Here is a 16,377-nt window from a genome sequence, read left to right on the forward strand (position 1 = left end):
AGGTGGGGGACGAAAAAAAAAAAACACTCAGCAACCCAAAAAAAAAGAGGATTTACAGCACTGTATGCAGCACTAAATGTTATGTAATGCTGTGTTAAACACTGCGCTAAACTAACACACTACACTGACACACTATTCTCACGCACTGTACTAACACTCTACACTCCATCACAATAAGTGAACACACTCACTGCTAGTAGCAAAATCAAAATCTCCACTCCAACACACTACGAGAGATTTATATGGGTTGTTACATTTTATAGTGTGGGGTGGGACTATGAGCACTGAGTCGTGATTAGAGAAAGTAATCATCACTTTGTCCAATCAGGGCTCTGACGGTGCTAATTGCCGAATGCTGGTCAGGTGCAAAGCTTCATCCAATTATGGCCCTAAAATGCATTGTGTCCAACTACAAAGGCAACAGCCTATAACCCCATGATCTGTGAATACCCAGGCTGTGTCCTGTACTGTACTCCAAGATACGGAATTTACAAGCAAGTCAAGCCCCCCCAAGAGATTGCTAGACCTTCACCTCCAAAATAATGTTGAGGTCTTCCCTGTATCCGACTAGGTTAGTTATTCCTGATTACTTTTGGGTGTCTTTCTTGTTCACTTAATTTGTTCCTCTTGAAGTCAAGATATTGGCTTCCAGTTTCCAAAATCTAAATGTGCACCACCTTGATAAAGTGACATGGGTGTGCCTCTGTTTTTTCTTGTAAGAAATCTTCCATTGCTAATAACTTGTGTACTTCCTTGGCAAGATATCAGTCAGGATACTCTGTTACCCTGCTGCACAATTTCCCTAAACCAGATATTTTCAAGCCTTAAGCTTCGTACACACTACTGACAGCTCAGGTCAGAGCCGCTTTACTAACAATCCAATGTTCGTGCAAAATCCTACATGGAGTAGGGGGCTAATGATTGCTAGTGGTTTCTATCAGGATTTTTAACCCCCCCCTTCTCCATGTAAGATTCTGCAACTTACAGGGCTAGGTCATGATTCTTACAACCATATTTTTATAATTAATTAGGCACGTTTATCTTGCGGATATTATAACCTCAAACTATTTTTATGCAAAAGAGAAACATGGCACAGAGATGTATCGGTAACAATGAACTTTAATGGAACAAGAAACAAAATTTCCACTTACATGTAAACACAACAGCGTAGTGCTGTCTGTCAGAGCCAAAGGGTGCACATCACAGACCAGATTTCAGCAGGCAGTCGTCGATGAAAAACAGCATAGTGATGACACAGAGTAGAGCTGCACAGCATGCAGTCTGTACAGCAGCACTCATAACACAGGATAGTCATTTCATGGACCGCAGACAATTCCTTTCTGAGCGGATACCCTTTCTGAAGCCTGATTACAGCCCCATACATTAGAGCCCTGTGAGTTTTTCTGACTTGTTATTGTTTTTTTTGGACTTAATGCTGCAATGTTAGAAGGGTAAGTGTCCCACTATAGATTTGTTGTTCTACCGGTTTCCTTTATTAGAGGCCTATTATTGTTCATTTAGCAGGTTTCCCTTACTGGCAATGAACTGTTCTGGTTCAGAACACAATAAGTGAGGATCGATGCCCTCCATATTTAATTCCATTTTTGGTTGGCTTTCCTTCGTCTAGCCTTAATTCTGTACTTTTGCAGTAGGAAAAGATTTAATGGTGCCAGGGTTCTAGCTGCCATCCCACTGACTGCTTTTATCCTATTGTTCCTGTGCAGTTTTGAAGGTGACAGCTACTGTACATATATAAGGACGTGAGAGGCCACCTGCTAAAGTACATGCACAGGGTTCTTGCCCCCATACCAATCGCTGGGCTGCTTTCCTCTTAATTGTTGTACATAGGTTATCACTGCCAGTTTTGGTTTTCCTACAGTTTTATAGGGCTTGGCTCAGAGGGCTCTTAGGGATGGAGCTGTCCAGCAGATGGAATCAAGGGTTTTGAATTGAAAATGTTTATGCCAAGTGGTGCAACAAGTTTGCAAGTTGTTGACAAGCAGTTCTGAGCATTTGTTACTGTACAGGCAGTTTTCTAAATCCAATTAACATGAAGGGAAGTGGTTGTGGGTAGGAACTACTTGCCCTACAAAACTTGAGTTTGTCTATGCTTCAAAGCAAGAGTGCTCCAGGGCTAGCTGGCAACCTAGGCAAGAAGCAGCAACTGGGGTCAGGTCACAGGAATAGGATTACACACTCTGATACACGCTGTCACTGCATCTAACCCTCACTCTGGCACTCACCTCCATTGGAGCGTATACATACTTCCATATTCAGGACATTCAATGAATGGGCACACTTTTTCCAGTATATTTTTAATAAAAAGGTGCTGTTGTCCTTTAAATATTGCTGTCTTCCAGCTCATAACTGTCCCTGCTAATATTTTTTTATATTGCAACTCCAACATCCTGTAAACTGGTTCAAACAGCATACTATGAAACCTACCACTAGCCCAACCAAAAAAAGTATGTCTAATTATTTAAAGGGTAACTCCACTTTTGGGGGAAAAAAAGGAAATGTCTACCGGCTGGCCAGAGACACAAACAAAGCTGAAATCAGCTTTGATCGGGTCTCAAATCTAGTAACCCGGAAGCGGCGTCGCTTCCGGTTTTACTGGAGCCTTAAAGGCACCAGATTTTTAAAAAAGGTCAGTATTCAAAACGCTTTATAGTTACATAGTAGGTGAGGTCGAAAAAAGACATAAGTCCATCAAGTCCAACCTATGGTGTAAAGTGCAAAGGAGATGACCCCAGATCCCTCCAAAAAAATAAAAAAATACCTGACACGTGACTATTGCTGTCACAAGGAATATTTACATTCCTTGTGACAGCAATAAAAGTGGTTAAAAAAAAAAGTTTTAAAGGGACAGTGTAAATAAATTTAAAATGAGAAAAAAAAAATTTAAAGCGCCCCATCCCTCCACGCCTACAAATGTAAACCATGTTCAAATCACACATGTGAGGATTTCACCACAATCGTTACAGTGAGAGCAATAATTCTAGCACTAGACCGCTTTTGTATCTCTAAACTGGTAACCGTTAAAATCTCCATAGGCATCGCTTTAAAAAAAATTTAAGTACTGTAGGCTGTCGCCATTCCACAAGTGTGCGCAATTTTAAAGCATGACATGTTGGGTATCTATTTACTCGGCGTAATATAATTTTTAATATCTTACAAAAAGATTGGTTAATATATCGCATTTGTGTGCCCTAAATTGAATAGTAGTGTATTTTTAATGACATTTTGTGCTTGCTAAACTATTGCACGTTATACAAAAAAATTAGGCTAACTTTACTGTGTTTTTTTGTTTGTTTTTTTTTAACTCATAAAATTTTATTTTTTCCCCAAAAAATTGTGTTTGAAAGACCGCTGCGCAAATACAGTGTGACTTAAAATATTGCAACGACCGATATTTTATTCTCTAGGGTCTCTGCTAAATATAAATATATATATATATATATATATATATATATATATATATATATATATATATATATATATAATGTTTGGGGAGTCTAAGTAATTTTCTAGCAAAAAAATACTGATCTTAACTAAGCAACAAGTGTCTGAAAAAGGCCTGGTCCTTAAAGTGGTTGTTAAACCACTCTAACCTGTTTGCACCATCAGCACTGCCTCCTATTATAGTGTCCCCCTCTGTGTATGATTTCTAAAAATAAAGGCTGCAAATACCTAATTTCAGAGCCGAGATCCCTATCACATGACCGGCCAGATCTCTCCTTTCCTCTTCTGGGAGATGCAGCGGGCGGGGCCTGAGATTCCTCAGCTAGCGTCAGTCGGTAGGGCTGGAGGAGGAGAGATCCTGCCGGTCATGTGATCGAGATCTCAGCTCTGAAATTAGGTATTTGCAGCATTTATTTTTAGAAATCATACACAGAGGGGGACACTGCAATGCAATGCAATACACCGTGGTCAGTTTACATAGAGGAGGGCAGAAACTGTCAGGATCAGCCAGGTTTTTTAGGTGTTACAGGGGGCCAAGTGACAAAGCACAAGCACTGTGTCATATAACATGCTTTAAAGGAGCAGGATCCTTTTTTTTTTTTTTCTTAGGTTAACAAACGCTTTAAGTGGTTAAAGGCTTACTGTATGTAAACTCTGTATGTGCAACTGTGGAGGATGCTCCTAAATCTTAATCTTTAATGCTGCAATATTTTTGTGCCTGTATTGCATATGTTTAGGCTTAGGTTAGAAATGTGTCATGCCATTAAAAACAAACCGTTGCCAAATACGATGAAAATGTGAGCATGAAATATGCACACTGAAATTTACAAAAATCTTAAAGCAACTAGGCTTTGGACAAAATAACTGTAGATTATTTCCTCAGTTGGTAACTGGTTCTCATGTCAAAATCCACTTCATATTTTTTTTCCTTGTTACTATTACCTTTTAGGAGTGGGAAAAATTGCGTAATGCTGACCTACCACCAAAATTTGTCATGCAATTTCCATCTGAGGTACAGTATGGTTACATTTTCTTCCTCATTGTAGTTCAATATATATCCTAGTCATTATCACTGCCCATAAATTTTAACTTAAAATAGTTAGTGGTTGTAACCTTCAGGCTCGGTTCACACATGAGCGGCATGTGGCTCACAGCAGGGGTTCGGTGCATCCTGGTTCACAGTTTCAGGTCTGATTTCAGCCCAAATTTTGGGCTGAATTCGGACCTGAAATGGACCAAAAGATGCACAGCGTTTTTCTGCAAAAAGCATCGAACCTGCTGCGGAGATATGTGAACCGGCTCCATAGAGAGCCAGTCAAAATCTCCTGCTATTGCAAATTGGATGCGGAGTTCCAACACACAATTTGCAATGGTGTGAACCCAGCCTTAGACATAAAATATGAACAAAGCCTATGCCTCTACCTCTATAGTGTGTGTACTTGCCTCAATTAAAGTGATACTAAACACACACTATTTAATTATTTACATTGTCCCTTCTATTTCTATTACAGTGCCATCATCCACTTGAAATCAAATCTATTATTTTGTTGAAATAACATGGTGTGGGCAGATTTTTGCCGATCCCAGGCGGTGTCATGCCCCTTCAGCATGTGTCTTAAAATAAGAGGGAGGTAATGCCACCATTAGCCTAGGTTCACACTGGTGCGTGGAAAACACTGCATGTCATTCACACAGGAATCGCACCACATTCGATGTCTGTGTGGTGCGATTTCAGCCCCTGCAACAGTGCAGGGGTCATAATTAAGTGATCCACAGTTCAGGGTACTGTAGTAGTAAGTGGCACAGAGTTCAGGGTTCTGTAGTAGTAAGTGGCACAGAGTTCAAGGTTCTGTAGTAGTAAGTGGCTCAGGGTTCTGTAGTAGTAAGTTTTGCAGGGTTCAGAGTTCTGTAGTAGGTAAGTGGCGTCGGGTTCTGTAGTAGTAAGTTTTGCAGGGTTCAGGGTTCTGTAGTAGGTAAGTGGCGTCGGGTTCTGTAGTAGATAAGTGGTGCCGGGTTCTGTAGTAGGTAAGTGGCGCCGGGTTCTGTAGTAGGTAAGTGGCGCCGGGTTCTGTAGTAGGTAAGTGGCGCCGGGTTCTGTAGTAGGTAAGTGGCGCCGGGTTCTGTAGTAGGTAAGTGGCGCCGGGTTCTGTAGTAGGTAAGTGGCGCCGGGTTCTGTAGTAGGTAAGTGGCGCCGGGTTCCGTAGTAGGTAAGTGGCGCCGGGTTCCGTAGTAGGTAAGTGGCGCCGGGTTCCGTAGTAGGTAAGTGGCGCCGGGTTCCGTAGTAGGTAAGTGGCGCCGGGTTCCGTAGTAGGTAAGTGGCGCCGGGTTCCGTAGTAGGTAAGTGGCGCCGGGTTCCGTAGTAGGTAAGTGGCGCCGGGTTCCGTAGTAGGTAAGTGGCGCCGGGTTCCGTAGTAGGTAAGTGGCGCCGGGTTCCGTAGTAGGTAAGTGTCGCCGGGTTCCGTAGTAGGTAAGTGGCGCCGGGTTCCGTAGTAGGTAAGTGGCGCCGGGTTCTGTAGTAGGTAAGTGGCGCCGGGTTCTGTAGTAGGTAAGTGGCGCCGGGTTCTGTAGTAGTAATTGGCGCAGGGTTCAGGGTTCTGTAGTAGTAAATGTGCAGGGATCAGGGTTCTGTAGTAGTAAATGTGCAGGGATCAGGGTTCTGTAGTAGTAAATGTGCAGGGATCAGGGTTCTGTAGTAGCAAGTGGTGCAGGGTTCAGTAGTAAGTGGCACAGAGTTCATGTTATTGGAAAAGAGCGACCATCTTTTCCACAGTACAGCCAGCCCCCACAGTTCAGTACCATTCTCCCTGGACACAGCACAGGCTCCCTTCCTTCTTTCCTTGGGTCTGGCAAGTGGGGCTAACGTCTGTCTACATCAGTAGGCAATCACAATTCTGCCACCCCTGGAAACAGAGCTGCCTCCAGCGAAATATCAGCACATGATCCCCTCCCTATACACAGGCGCTGGATGGATCTTTGCTGCAGCTGCAAGTGACAATTGAGGCTACAGCAAAGATGCAGAGCCATTTCCCCACACTCCTTGGGACCCGTGTGCCTGGCACACATTACACCCATGGAGGATACACCACTGCAGACACAAATAGTGTTATTGATACCTACAGCTTTTAGTTCTGACATTCTGATCTGCATTATTTAAATTGCCGTAGTGGCCTTCATAGACCTCTATAGGACTCATACTGCAGCTCAGAAAGTGTGCTAGGATTTGACATTTTGGGTAATGGGTAAAAATACTGTTGGGGGAGAGCTGAAGCAAAGGATATACAGTAATGATGTGTGCCTATCTCTGGCTGCTGCAGCACTTGTTAAAGTAATTGTAGGGTTAACATTTAAAAAACAAAAAAAAGCAAACCTGTTATACTTATCTGCTCTGTAAAGTGGTTTTGCACAGAGCAGACCCAAACCTCCTCTTCTGGGGCCCCCGCTGGCACGCACAACTCCTCCTACCTTCCGATTGCACCCATAGAAAGCTGCAGATCAGCTGCATTTGGTTCCTCTGACAATTGCAGATTAAAATAGTGTATCATTGTTTACTTGAAAGCCTTAATTGCCTATCGTAGACGAGTTTAGTTGCCAAGAGCATCTATGATGCGTGGTGCAGAGCTCTGCATTTTTGTGCTTAACCTTTGCATGAAGGCTACAATAGCAGCTTTTCTCAAAAAGAAATAGAGCAGTACTGGTTTATCACACTGACAGCTTAGTTCTGCAAATTACAAAGAAAGAGCAGCTCCCCTGTTGCAATCAGTGGAGGTCTGATGGCACTCTGCAGCATTTGGTTTCTTAGGTGTTCACTGCGCTTCTTGCACAGAGCTTCTGTGATTCGGTTGGACAGCTTTTTTTTCTGCGCAGTACAGAAGATTGTCTGGGAATGTGAAGGCAGGAGAGGCTTCCACCCCAGTTGCACCCCCACTCGCTCCCCAGCAGCTGGTGCCTTGTCATGGCCCTGTATATAATTTATTTTCTTTAGCAGACACGCTATCCTCTATCCACCTAAAGCTTTGCCAAACAAAACCGCTGCATTTTTAAATTTTAGAGTTTTTTTTTAAGCCTCGTTCTCCAAGTAGGATATACAAAAAGAAACACGTTTTTGCATATTTTTTTTTTTGTTTTTGTTTTCTAGGAATCCATAATCAAGTTAATGTTGTCAAAAGACCCCAAAAAAAGGCCAACAGCTGTCTACTTAAAGGAATATTTTAAATCCAACTCTGTTTTCCATTCAAACACACTATGAAATGACTTGATGGATGAAATCCCTTCATTTTCTGTAACCGGTCAATGGCCTTCTTTTATACTATCCTTTTGTTGGGAGAAGACAAATAGAAGAAAATGTTTATTGTAAAATGTAATATGAACTTTGTGATTAACTTTTCAACTGGCATAGCACTTGTAGATTATGTAGCTGTGAGTACTTCTCCATTCTTCCTGCAAATCATTTAACATTATACATCTTTTACTGTGTACTTCTGACAATGGAATATTCTCTAATAATAATAGAAACTGAAAGGTCATGGTAAGAATGTATGAGTGGTATATATAAAAAAAAAAATGATGTTTGTGCCTTAAAAGCACATGTATGGGTTTTCTATAAAGCACATTTTTTCTGATGCTTTGTATACTGAAGAAATTATAAACAGACATAATAGGAACTGCTAATATGAAAGTTTTTGATCATGCAGAAGACGCTTTCTTGATTATTTTGAAGTTTTTACCATGATCATGTTCATTTTAGATGGACATTTTGGTGTCATCGTATCCTATAGCTGCTATCGGGACTGGAATCTATGGGTTTGGAAGCACCACACAGACAATTATAAAAATAAATACAATTCTGTTGTATTCATGCTGAAGTTGCAGAGTCAGCACCATAAGCACTGTCCTAGGGGAACACAGAGATTTTCCCCATAGCATGGCACCTTACCTTTTTACTTTTTATTTTTTGCTGATAAGTCCACTAAACAATTAGTATGCCTCTGTTGTAAAGATAATGCATTTCTGTGTTCATTGACTGTGATAGATATTCCATGCATAAGATAACATGACGTGACTGAGCCTTGATTTGAAATCGGCTTAAAGAGGCTTTGTCACTTGAGTGAAGAGGGGCAAACTGCTGAGGTGCATGCACCTAGAGGCTCCTGCACACACCTTCAGCAACCTCCCAAACCTTCCTTTCACAGGCTTAATCTCAGGCCCTTCTTAATGATGATGAAGCTTCTGCACTCTTTGATGATGCCGAAGCTTGTCTACCCTCTGCACATTCTTATTGATCACTGAGGCTGCTCATCTTTGTGATGGCCCAGTAGGAATGTGAGGGTGTGGTGCTTACTGACAAACCCTGATACTACCCAGAAACTATAAAGCTTTACTTATGCAGAAAGGCCTAGCATTTGCCCATAGCATGAAGGTTTGGGAGGCTGTTACAGGTATGTACATGTGGGTCCCGATGCCTGCATTTCAGATGTGCATTATTTTCTTCCCTCCCTACAGTCTCTTTAAATGCTAAGTAAAATTTTGATGAATTTATCCTGAGTGGCCCTCCGCCACATAACCTCTTGTTCAAAATCTGGTGCAGCTGGGTCTGCATAGCCTTCAATGTAAGGCCCATTTGTCGTCAGTCTGAGGTTTGAACAGTGCATGTAATGGTTGGTGTGCATAACTGGGGACATTTTGGAAGAAGGGCTGTTCAACTCTGGGGAGGTCGCACCACAAAGATATCTATATTCAGTATGGAAGGTGGTGGGTTAGGATAAGTGCACTACAAATGTGCTTGTCCTAAGATGTTCTGTGTACAGAATGTATTGGCATTACAATGGTAGAGAACATATAACAGATTTTTTTTTTTTTGCCCAGTTGTATTTGATGATATTCTTTGCACCTTCTAGCATACTGCTGAGAATAGATTTTGGAATCTATGTTGATTGCTTTGGGCAATACAAGCAAACTTAAAGACACAACAAAGCTGAAACATGATATATAGACAGTTGAAATGCATATAAACGAACATTTTACTTTTCAAAGTATTTATAATTCTGGGCAGCCATTTTTGTGATCCAGGCACCACTGCTGGAAAATAAAAACATATCAAACTTTCTCTTCTCTTGCCTATTGACAGAATGTTAACTGTCAGCACATGAGCATGCGTCAGAACTTGATTGTCCTAGTGTTGGCCTTCACACAGAGAGCAATTGTGCAGGTGAGAATAGAAGGTTGATTTAATTAAAACCTCCATTCATTTTTCTGGTTTGTTCATTGAATGCCACAGCGGAATTCTTCAGGTTTTGGCCATTGGGTTATAGCTCCACCTTCAGGAGTAGGACACCAGGCATAAAAAAAAAAAAAAAAAAAAAGAAAGAAAAAGCACAGCCTAAGGGTGGCCCTGCTGGTGGTCAAACCCTCCATCTGCTAGAGGCAGCTTAGTTGTCACTGGGTGACAAGTTGAATAATATAGATTTTTGGGTTCTCCCCAGCTCAGCCAATGAGCACACATGTAGGTCCTTGTAATGTGTTTGCTCTCCTGGATTGGGGCAGCCTGTAATTTTCCCCCTGTGGGGGGAAGGGGGAGGGGGCGCATATATGGTCAAGTGACCAAGGAGAAGGTACGCTCTTTCATCCGATTGGGATGTGGTGAAGTATACACCCCTCTTTGTATGACTCTGTGTGGCCCCTGAGTGGCTTGGAGCAGTTTGTGTATATTATTTTCCTATCTGCTTCCCCTCCTCGTGGAATACTTGAGGCTTGGGTCATGTGTTGAACTATAGGACATGGCACCCACCCTCTAGCTATGTCTGTGATCAATTGTTGCTCTAAGTACTGCTTTGTGACTAACTGGGCTGCCTCTTGAAGATGGGGGTTTGGCCACCATCAGGAGCCACATCTATGCTGTGCTTTTATTTTTTGTGCCCAGTATCCTACTCCTGGAGTTGATGCTATAACCCAGTGGTCAAGATCTATAAATCTTCTGTGTCCTTAACTGAACGCAAAGAAACCCTATGTGTCGATTGGGAATACAAAAGCAACTTGAAGTAGCTTGATACAGGTCAAATGCACCTATGCATGAACTCTGAATGATCTCAGAAGTGTAATGCAGGATAAATGCTCCTAAAAGCAGGTTATATTTGTCCATTGGTGCATATTCTTGAAATTAAAAGCTCAGTTTACTTTGCATTGCATAACTTAACCCATGCCACATCCAGTCTTTTTCAGAGAATGCTCATAGAAAGATTCATTAGCTATATAAAAATGTTTTCTCAGCTAAACACTGTTTGATCATTTCATAGGATTAAGGCTGAACAGGTATGGATTTTATTACATTATGTTGTTCTAGCTTGGACCAATGCAAGTCTGAATATGCCATACCTGTGGAACTGCTGTGGAAGTGGACAATCACTGTAGTAGTCACCACTACTACAATGATTGCTGCTGTTTTCTGGGCCTCATGCTGAGTAGCTGTCCTGCAGCATAGTAACCACAGGGAGTCCCTTGCTTGGCATGGGCATCCTTAACAAAACACCTTGTATTTTTCTCAAGGAATGCAAAGCCTTCTCATAAGGTTGGGGAGGTGGGGCGGTGAGGTTCCAACCTTCACCGCATCTAATCAGAGAGCTCTTTGCATTCATTTGGAAAAATGCAAGGTGCTCTTTGAATGGTGCCCATGCTGAGCGAATGTCCCCCTATAGTTACTAATGCAGCAGGGCAGGACCTGGAAGAAAGCAGTTATTACTATAGTAGTGGCGACCACTACAGTGATTCTCTGCTTCCACAGCCATTCCACAGGTACAGCATATGCTTACTTAACATTGGTCCAAGCTGGACCAATGTAACAATGCGGTAAAAGCAATACCTTAATTCAGCTTGTAGTATTTATTTTATGTATTCACAGCATATTGGTTAAAGCACATATAAACCCTAAATCTTTTTTCAGCTTGTTTGACATAATGCCTTACTTTGTACAGTTTTCTTAAGCAAATAGCTTTTTTGTGAATTTGTTCCAAAATGTGGAGAAGCTGTCCATAACAGCACTTCTTGTTGTAGGTTGACAACACTCACTGTTTCTCAGTTAGCAGCAGTGTTGTCAGCCTGCTACATATGCTCCTTCAGTTGGCTTGTGGGCTGCCCATGTTACGGATCTAATAGGCAGTCCAACAGACAAGTGAAGGAGTGCACATGGCAGGTTGTCAACACTGCTGCTAATTGTGAAACAGTTGCTTAATGCTGTCAGCCTGCAACAGGAATTGGTGTTATTGTCAAGATCTAGGCATAAGCAGAAGCCTATGAAACCGATCTTTGCTCACAAAAACTGTATACAGTGAGGCATATTGTAAACATCTGAAAAATAGATTTTAGATTTATGTAAATGTTAAGGTTAAGAATATCTAAAAAAAAAATACCAGTTAGAGACAAGTCAATATCAGATGAGCAGATTCTACACAACCTTCTCATTAAAGGCAAGTGCAATTTAATATGGTGTACTTATTGTTTTTGCCCCTTTGCTCTGTCCTACTTGAACCCACCCTCCATAATTGCATATTTACCTCTTTTTGGCAGCTGCAGCCTCTGGTGATTGTTTACATCCAGTACTGTAATTCTACCTGTCCTGGAACTGCCTGCACACTATAGCCCTATAGACTTGTATAGAGTTCCAAGAACTCAGACAGGAGACATCCCTATTGAAGTCATTAGGACTGTAATATGCAGACACAACCAGGGTGTAAAGAAGCACCTTCAGAGGAAATATACATAGGGAAATATGTGGGTTGTCTTGTCTCGTGAATTGCATGTCTCTTCTGCCATAAAGAGTCTGTCTGCTTGCAGTTTGTGATAGTGGAACTTTATTTCCACTTTAAAGATGGGGGTTGTAATATAGTAAAAAAAAAGTAGTTCTATGTGCCTTGGTGTTTTTTAAAGATGGGTCCTGTGATTAGTTTTTTTGATAGTACCTCAGAGACTACCCTTCCAGAAAAGACAGAAAATCAGAGACTACCCTCTCAGAAAGAGTTTTGTGACTTGTTTAACAGAGTATTGCGCTAACTGATTGGCATAGACTAGATATAGATAAATTGGGTAATAGGCGCAAAGGCAAACACAAGTATTAGTCCAAAATGTTCACAGTAAAAGGTTCTCAATGACAGTCCATACACTTGTGTCAGCTTAAAATTCAGAGCGCAGCTCACTCTGTAGTAAACCGACAAAAAGGAAAAAGAAAAAAGCCCCCATAATGGGTTACTCACAAGAGGTAGGCAGTATACAGGCTCTTCAATATGGGTACACTATAAGGGGTCTTTTCCGTCTATTCCTCGTGTGCTGGGCAGCAGTGTGTCTCGCACTGTGGGCGAGACATGAGCTGTACCGGATGATAGCCACAGAAGCCCTGGAGCGGTTTCGGGATCTGAGGTGGAACGCAGCGTGGAGCGCAGTGTTGTGCGAGGGTGCAGACGTCACAGGTCCCAGAATGCTGTGCGACGCTTTATGTTCGAGCACGCACACTCCTTTTTCAAGCTGCAGATAGGGTGGGGAGTCTAGTATTTATGATAGAATGTCTGGAAGTGACAGCCATACACGATCAAGTTGATATAACTTGATCGCGTATGGCTGTCACTTCCGGCCGTTCTATCATAAATACTAGGCTCCCCATCCTATCTTTAGCTTGAAAAAGGAGTGCACATGCTCGAACATAGCAGGGCGCATGCTCCGAAACGCGCTACACAGCATTCTGGGACCTGTGATGTCTGCACCCTCTCTACCACTCGCGCAAACGCTGCGCTTCCACGCTGCGTTCCACCCCGCTATCATCCGGTACAGCTCCTGTCTCCCCCACAGCGTGAGACACACCGCTGCCCAGCGCACAAAGAATACATGGAAAAGACCCCTTATAGTGTACCCATATTGAAGAGCCTGTATACTGCCTACCTCTTGTGAGTAACCCATTATGGGGGCCATATTAAATTGCATCTAATACTAAACTTAGTGGCGCTTTTTTCTTTTTCCTTTTTATCGACTAGGTATAGGATTACTAGTGATATCTGGTGTATATTTTGCCTTTAAATTTGACAGAATTTAAAGGAGCACCACTGCTGTAGGTGACTGTCTTTCTAGTGTTTATTACTTTAGTTGTTTTCAACTGTGTTGCAGGACTGGCAGAGATGTGGATAAGTTCAGTGTGCCAAAGTACCATGAGGTGGGTTTCACTTGGTAACCTGCTCCTATCTTCTGTGTATCTATTTCCTGTTAGACTACTTTTAGACTATCAATATGCGTATGGCCCCTGGGGTCCCCAGTCAATTGAAAGATTGCTAAGCATAGTTGGAAGTCTACAACGCCTGTAAATTAGCAGTGCTGTGAAACCTTGAAGTGACTGTTTGTTTAAGGGAAACAAAAAAAAAAACGGCTGCAGGTATAAAAGTACAGGAGATGACTACAATACCTGCATAATCCTCCTAAACTCTTCTTTTTATGACCGAATTTCAGCCAAGCTTAAACAGCCAATAGCCAACTTCATCATTGCTGATTGGCACTGGAGCTTACCACTCAGCCCCACCCCCACACATTCCTATTCGTCCTTACAGGCCAAAAGCAGTGTGCAACCATGTTGCCAACCTATCAGATTGAAATTTACTGGCACAGCCAAGTTTTTACTGGCTTTTCCAAAAGTTACAAAATTACAGTTTTAAGGGAAAATTTCGGTATTTAGGCTACAAACAAGTACAATATGCAATTAGCAATGTGATTAAAGGTAGATATTAGGGCAAGAAACCTATTTCCTATTTTAGTTTTAATATCGTAAATAAGTAACTCAGGGATAGGACTCAGGAGGGCAAGAAATTTGAATGGGCAGGCACACACACACATGAAATTGACTCTCACAGTGACACTGACCACAGTGTACGGTAGCACAGATGATGACACGACACGTCCCCTCCATAGTCACAGTGGCAGTCTCTCTCCACCCCTGGTGTTCCCTTCAGTCCAAACAGCACTGACAGGCCGGCTCCCGGCTTGCCTTGCTCCTATCCCACAGACCCGCACACGAGACCATGGCCACTTTGCTCGGCTCCATTGTACCATGACTTCACACTACACCCTCAGGCACCACCTCTGCCAGACCCCCCCCCTGCTGGAGCCACCTGAACACACTGTCGCAGGCATTCACTAGTCTCTGCCGGCTCCAAACTGGAACTGCCCATGCACAGTTCCAAGCTGAATGTCGCAGCCATTTTTTTTACTGGCAAACTTTTCCTGTCACTGGCATTTAAAGGCAGGAGAAAAGCACCCATTTTTTACTGGCAGCCAGTAAAAAAACTGAGGGTTGGCAAGACTGGTGTGCAAGAGGCAGGCGCAAGCAAGCTTTGGCACTATCAGGAAATACTGAGGTTTTGTCTGTCAAAACAGCCTGGGATTAATTTATGACATATCTGCAACAATATTATCTTTTCAGCTGAGCAAATTCTGGCATGGGCTTAATGGATTGGCTAATATATTCCTACATTCACAAAAGCATGTAGAGAATGGAAATACTGTATCTTTCTAGTCAAGAATTTATATACATAAAGACGGAAACCTTTATAGGCAGCCATATGTATATCTTGCCATAGGGTACAATAGAGAGCATTGTACTAGAGAGAGAGTCTGTGCTCAGGGGACTTCACTGATAGCATCTGCAGTCTCTTGTTTACAAAGCAACCAGGGAATCCCTCGCTGACAAATGAGCACAAGAATAAAACCAAAACCGAGAGAGAGCCATTCTGTGTAGCATTTTTTTATTATCACAATTAAAATGTTAAAAACATATTGCACTCACATTTCATAATAATGCAAGTTCACAGCGATCATAGATATACTCTAGATGGCAGCCTTCCCCTCTAGATCATGAGTGTTCAACTAAATTTCACTGAGGGCCGCATTGGCATCTTGGATGCCCTCAAAGGGCCGGTTGTATCTGCAAGACTATGTGTGCAGAATTCAGGAGTGTGCTATGTACTGAGTGCAGGGTTTATGAGTGTGCTACATATAGAGTGCAGGGTTTAGACATGCAGGATTCAGCTCTTTCACAGGCTGTCCACATCTCACTTCCACCCCTCCCCCTTGGTTCTGGCTTTTGCACCACTCTCCCCCATCCCTCACCTTTGCATGCATCACTCTCTACAGCCCTCATGTCTGCACCCACCCCCAAAAGCTTCTCACCCACCCAGCCCGGCTCTACTATCTCCCAGCAGTGTAGCAGGCTCCTCCTGCTATGAGTGCATGCCAAGCAGGAAGGGTTCTGTGAGACCCGTTAGCCGCAGAGGGGAAAGCTGTCACTTGTAAACACAGAAGGCTTCTGTGTTTACAAGTGACAGCGGTGAGCGGAGAGCAGGGGGTGAGAGCTGGAAGTGGTGTAATAGCGTTCCGCCACGTTCCAAATGAAGAAAGCCCTGGCTACAAGGGCCACATAAAATGGCCTTGAGGGCCGGATTTGGCCCGTGGGCTTTGTGTTCGACACATGTGCTCTAGATAACCACCATGCTTAGGACTCAGTACCACAAATTCCAGCTCATGCAGTCTAGCTTCCACCTATCACCAGCAGGGGGAGACATAGCAATCTTAAAGCGGGGTTCCACTCAAATTTTTAACTTAATCTTACCCCCTTCAGTTAATTGCATAGATGTTCAAATGCCACACAAAAAATTTATCGCTGTAATTACCTTTATATTGTACTTTATTGTGGCACTTCCTGTCTCTCCTCCCATGGGAGTAGGCATGTTTATTGCCTTTCCCCGGTGCCGCACTGTCTCCTGGGAGCTTAGTGGCAGGCTTCCCAAGATTCAGTGCGGAAACAATGATCATGCGCGTGAACAAGCTGTGAATGAACAGTATTCACCGCATCCAGGAAATCAATGCTTGTGGGCTTCACATGCCCACAAGCAAGAT

At 42.7% G+C, this 16,377-nt stretch overlaps 1 protein-coding gene across 4 annotated transcripts in view; it reads left to right on the forward strand.

Moving 5' to 3' along the window:
* LOC141140472 (interferon-induced, double-stranded RNA-activated protein kinase-like) overlaps positions 1 to 12,717 on the forward strand; it is a 391,078-nt gene extending 378,361 nt beyond the window's left edge. For 3 of the 4 annotated variants that reach the window (XM_073627695.1, XM_073627696.1, XM_073627697.1), the window contains 2 exons: positions 4,412 to 4,474; positions 7,598 to 12,717. In XM_073627695.1, coding sequence (XP_073483796.1) covers positions 4,412 to 4,474; positions 7,598 to 7,708 — 174 coding nt within the window. In that variant the 3' untranslated portion in view covers positions 7,709 to 12,717. The remainder of the gene's footprint in view (positions 1 to 4,411; positions 4,475 to 7,597) is intronic. The other variant, XM_073627698.1, reaches the window with a different exon arrangement.
* Positions 12,718 to 16,377: the final 3,660 nt, after the last annotated feature.

The sequence above is a fragment of the Aquarana catesbeiana genome, linkage group LG04, assembly GCF_042186555.1.
Source record: "Aquarana catesbeiana isolate 2022-GZ linkage group LG04, ASM4218655v1, whole genome shotgun sequence".
NCBI classification, from domain to species: Eukaryota; Metazoa; Chordata; class Amphibia; order Anura; family Ranidae; genus Aquarana; species Aquarana catesbeiana.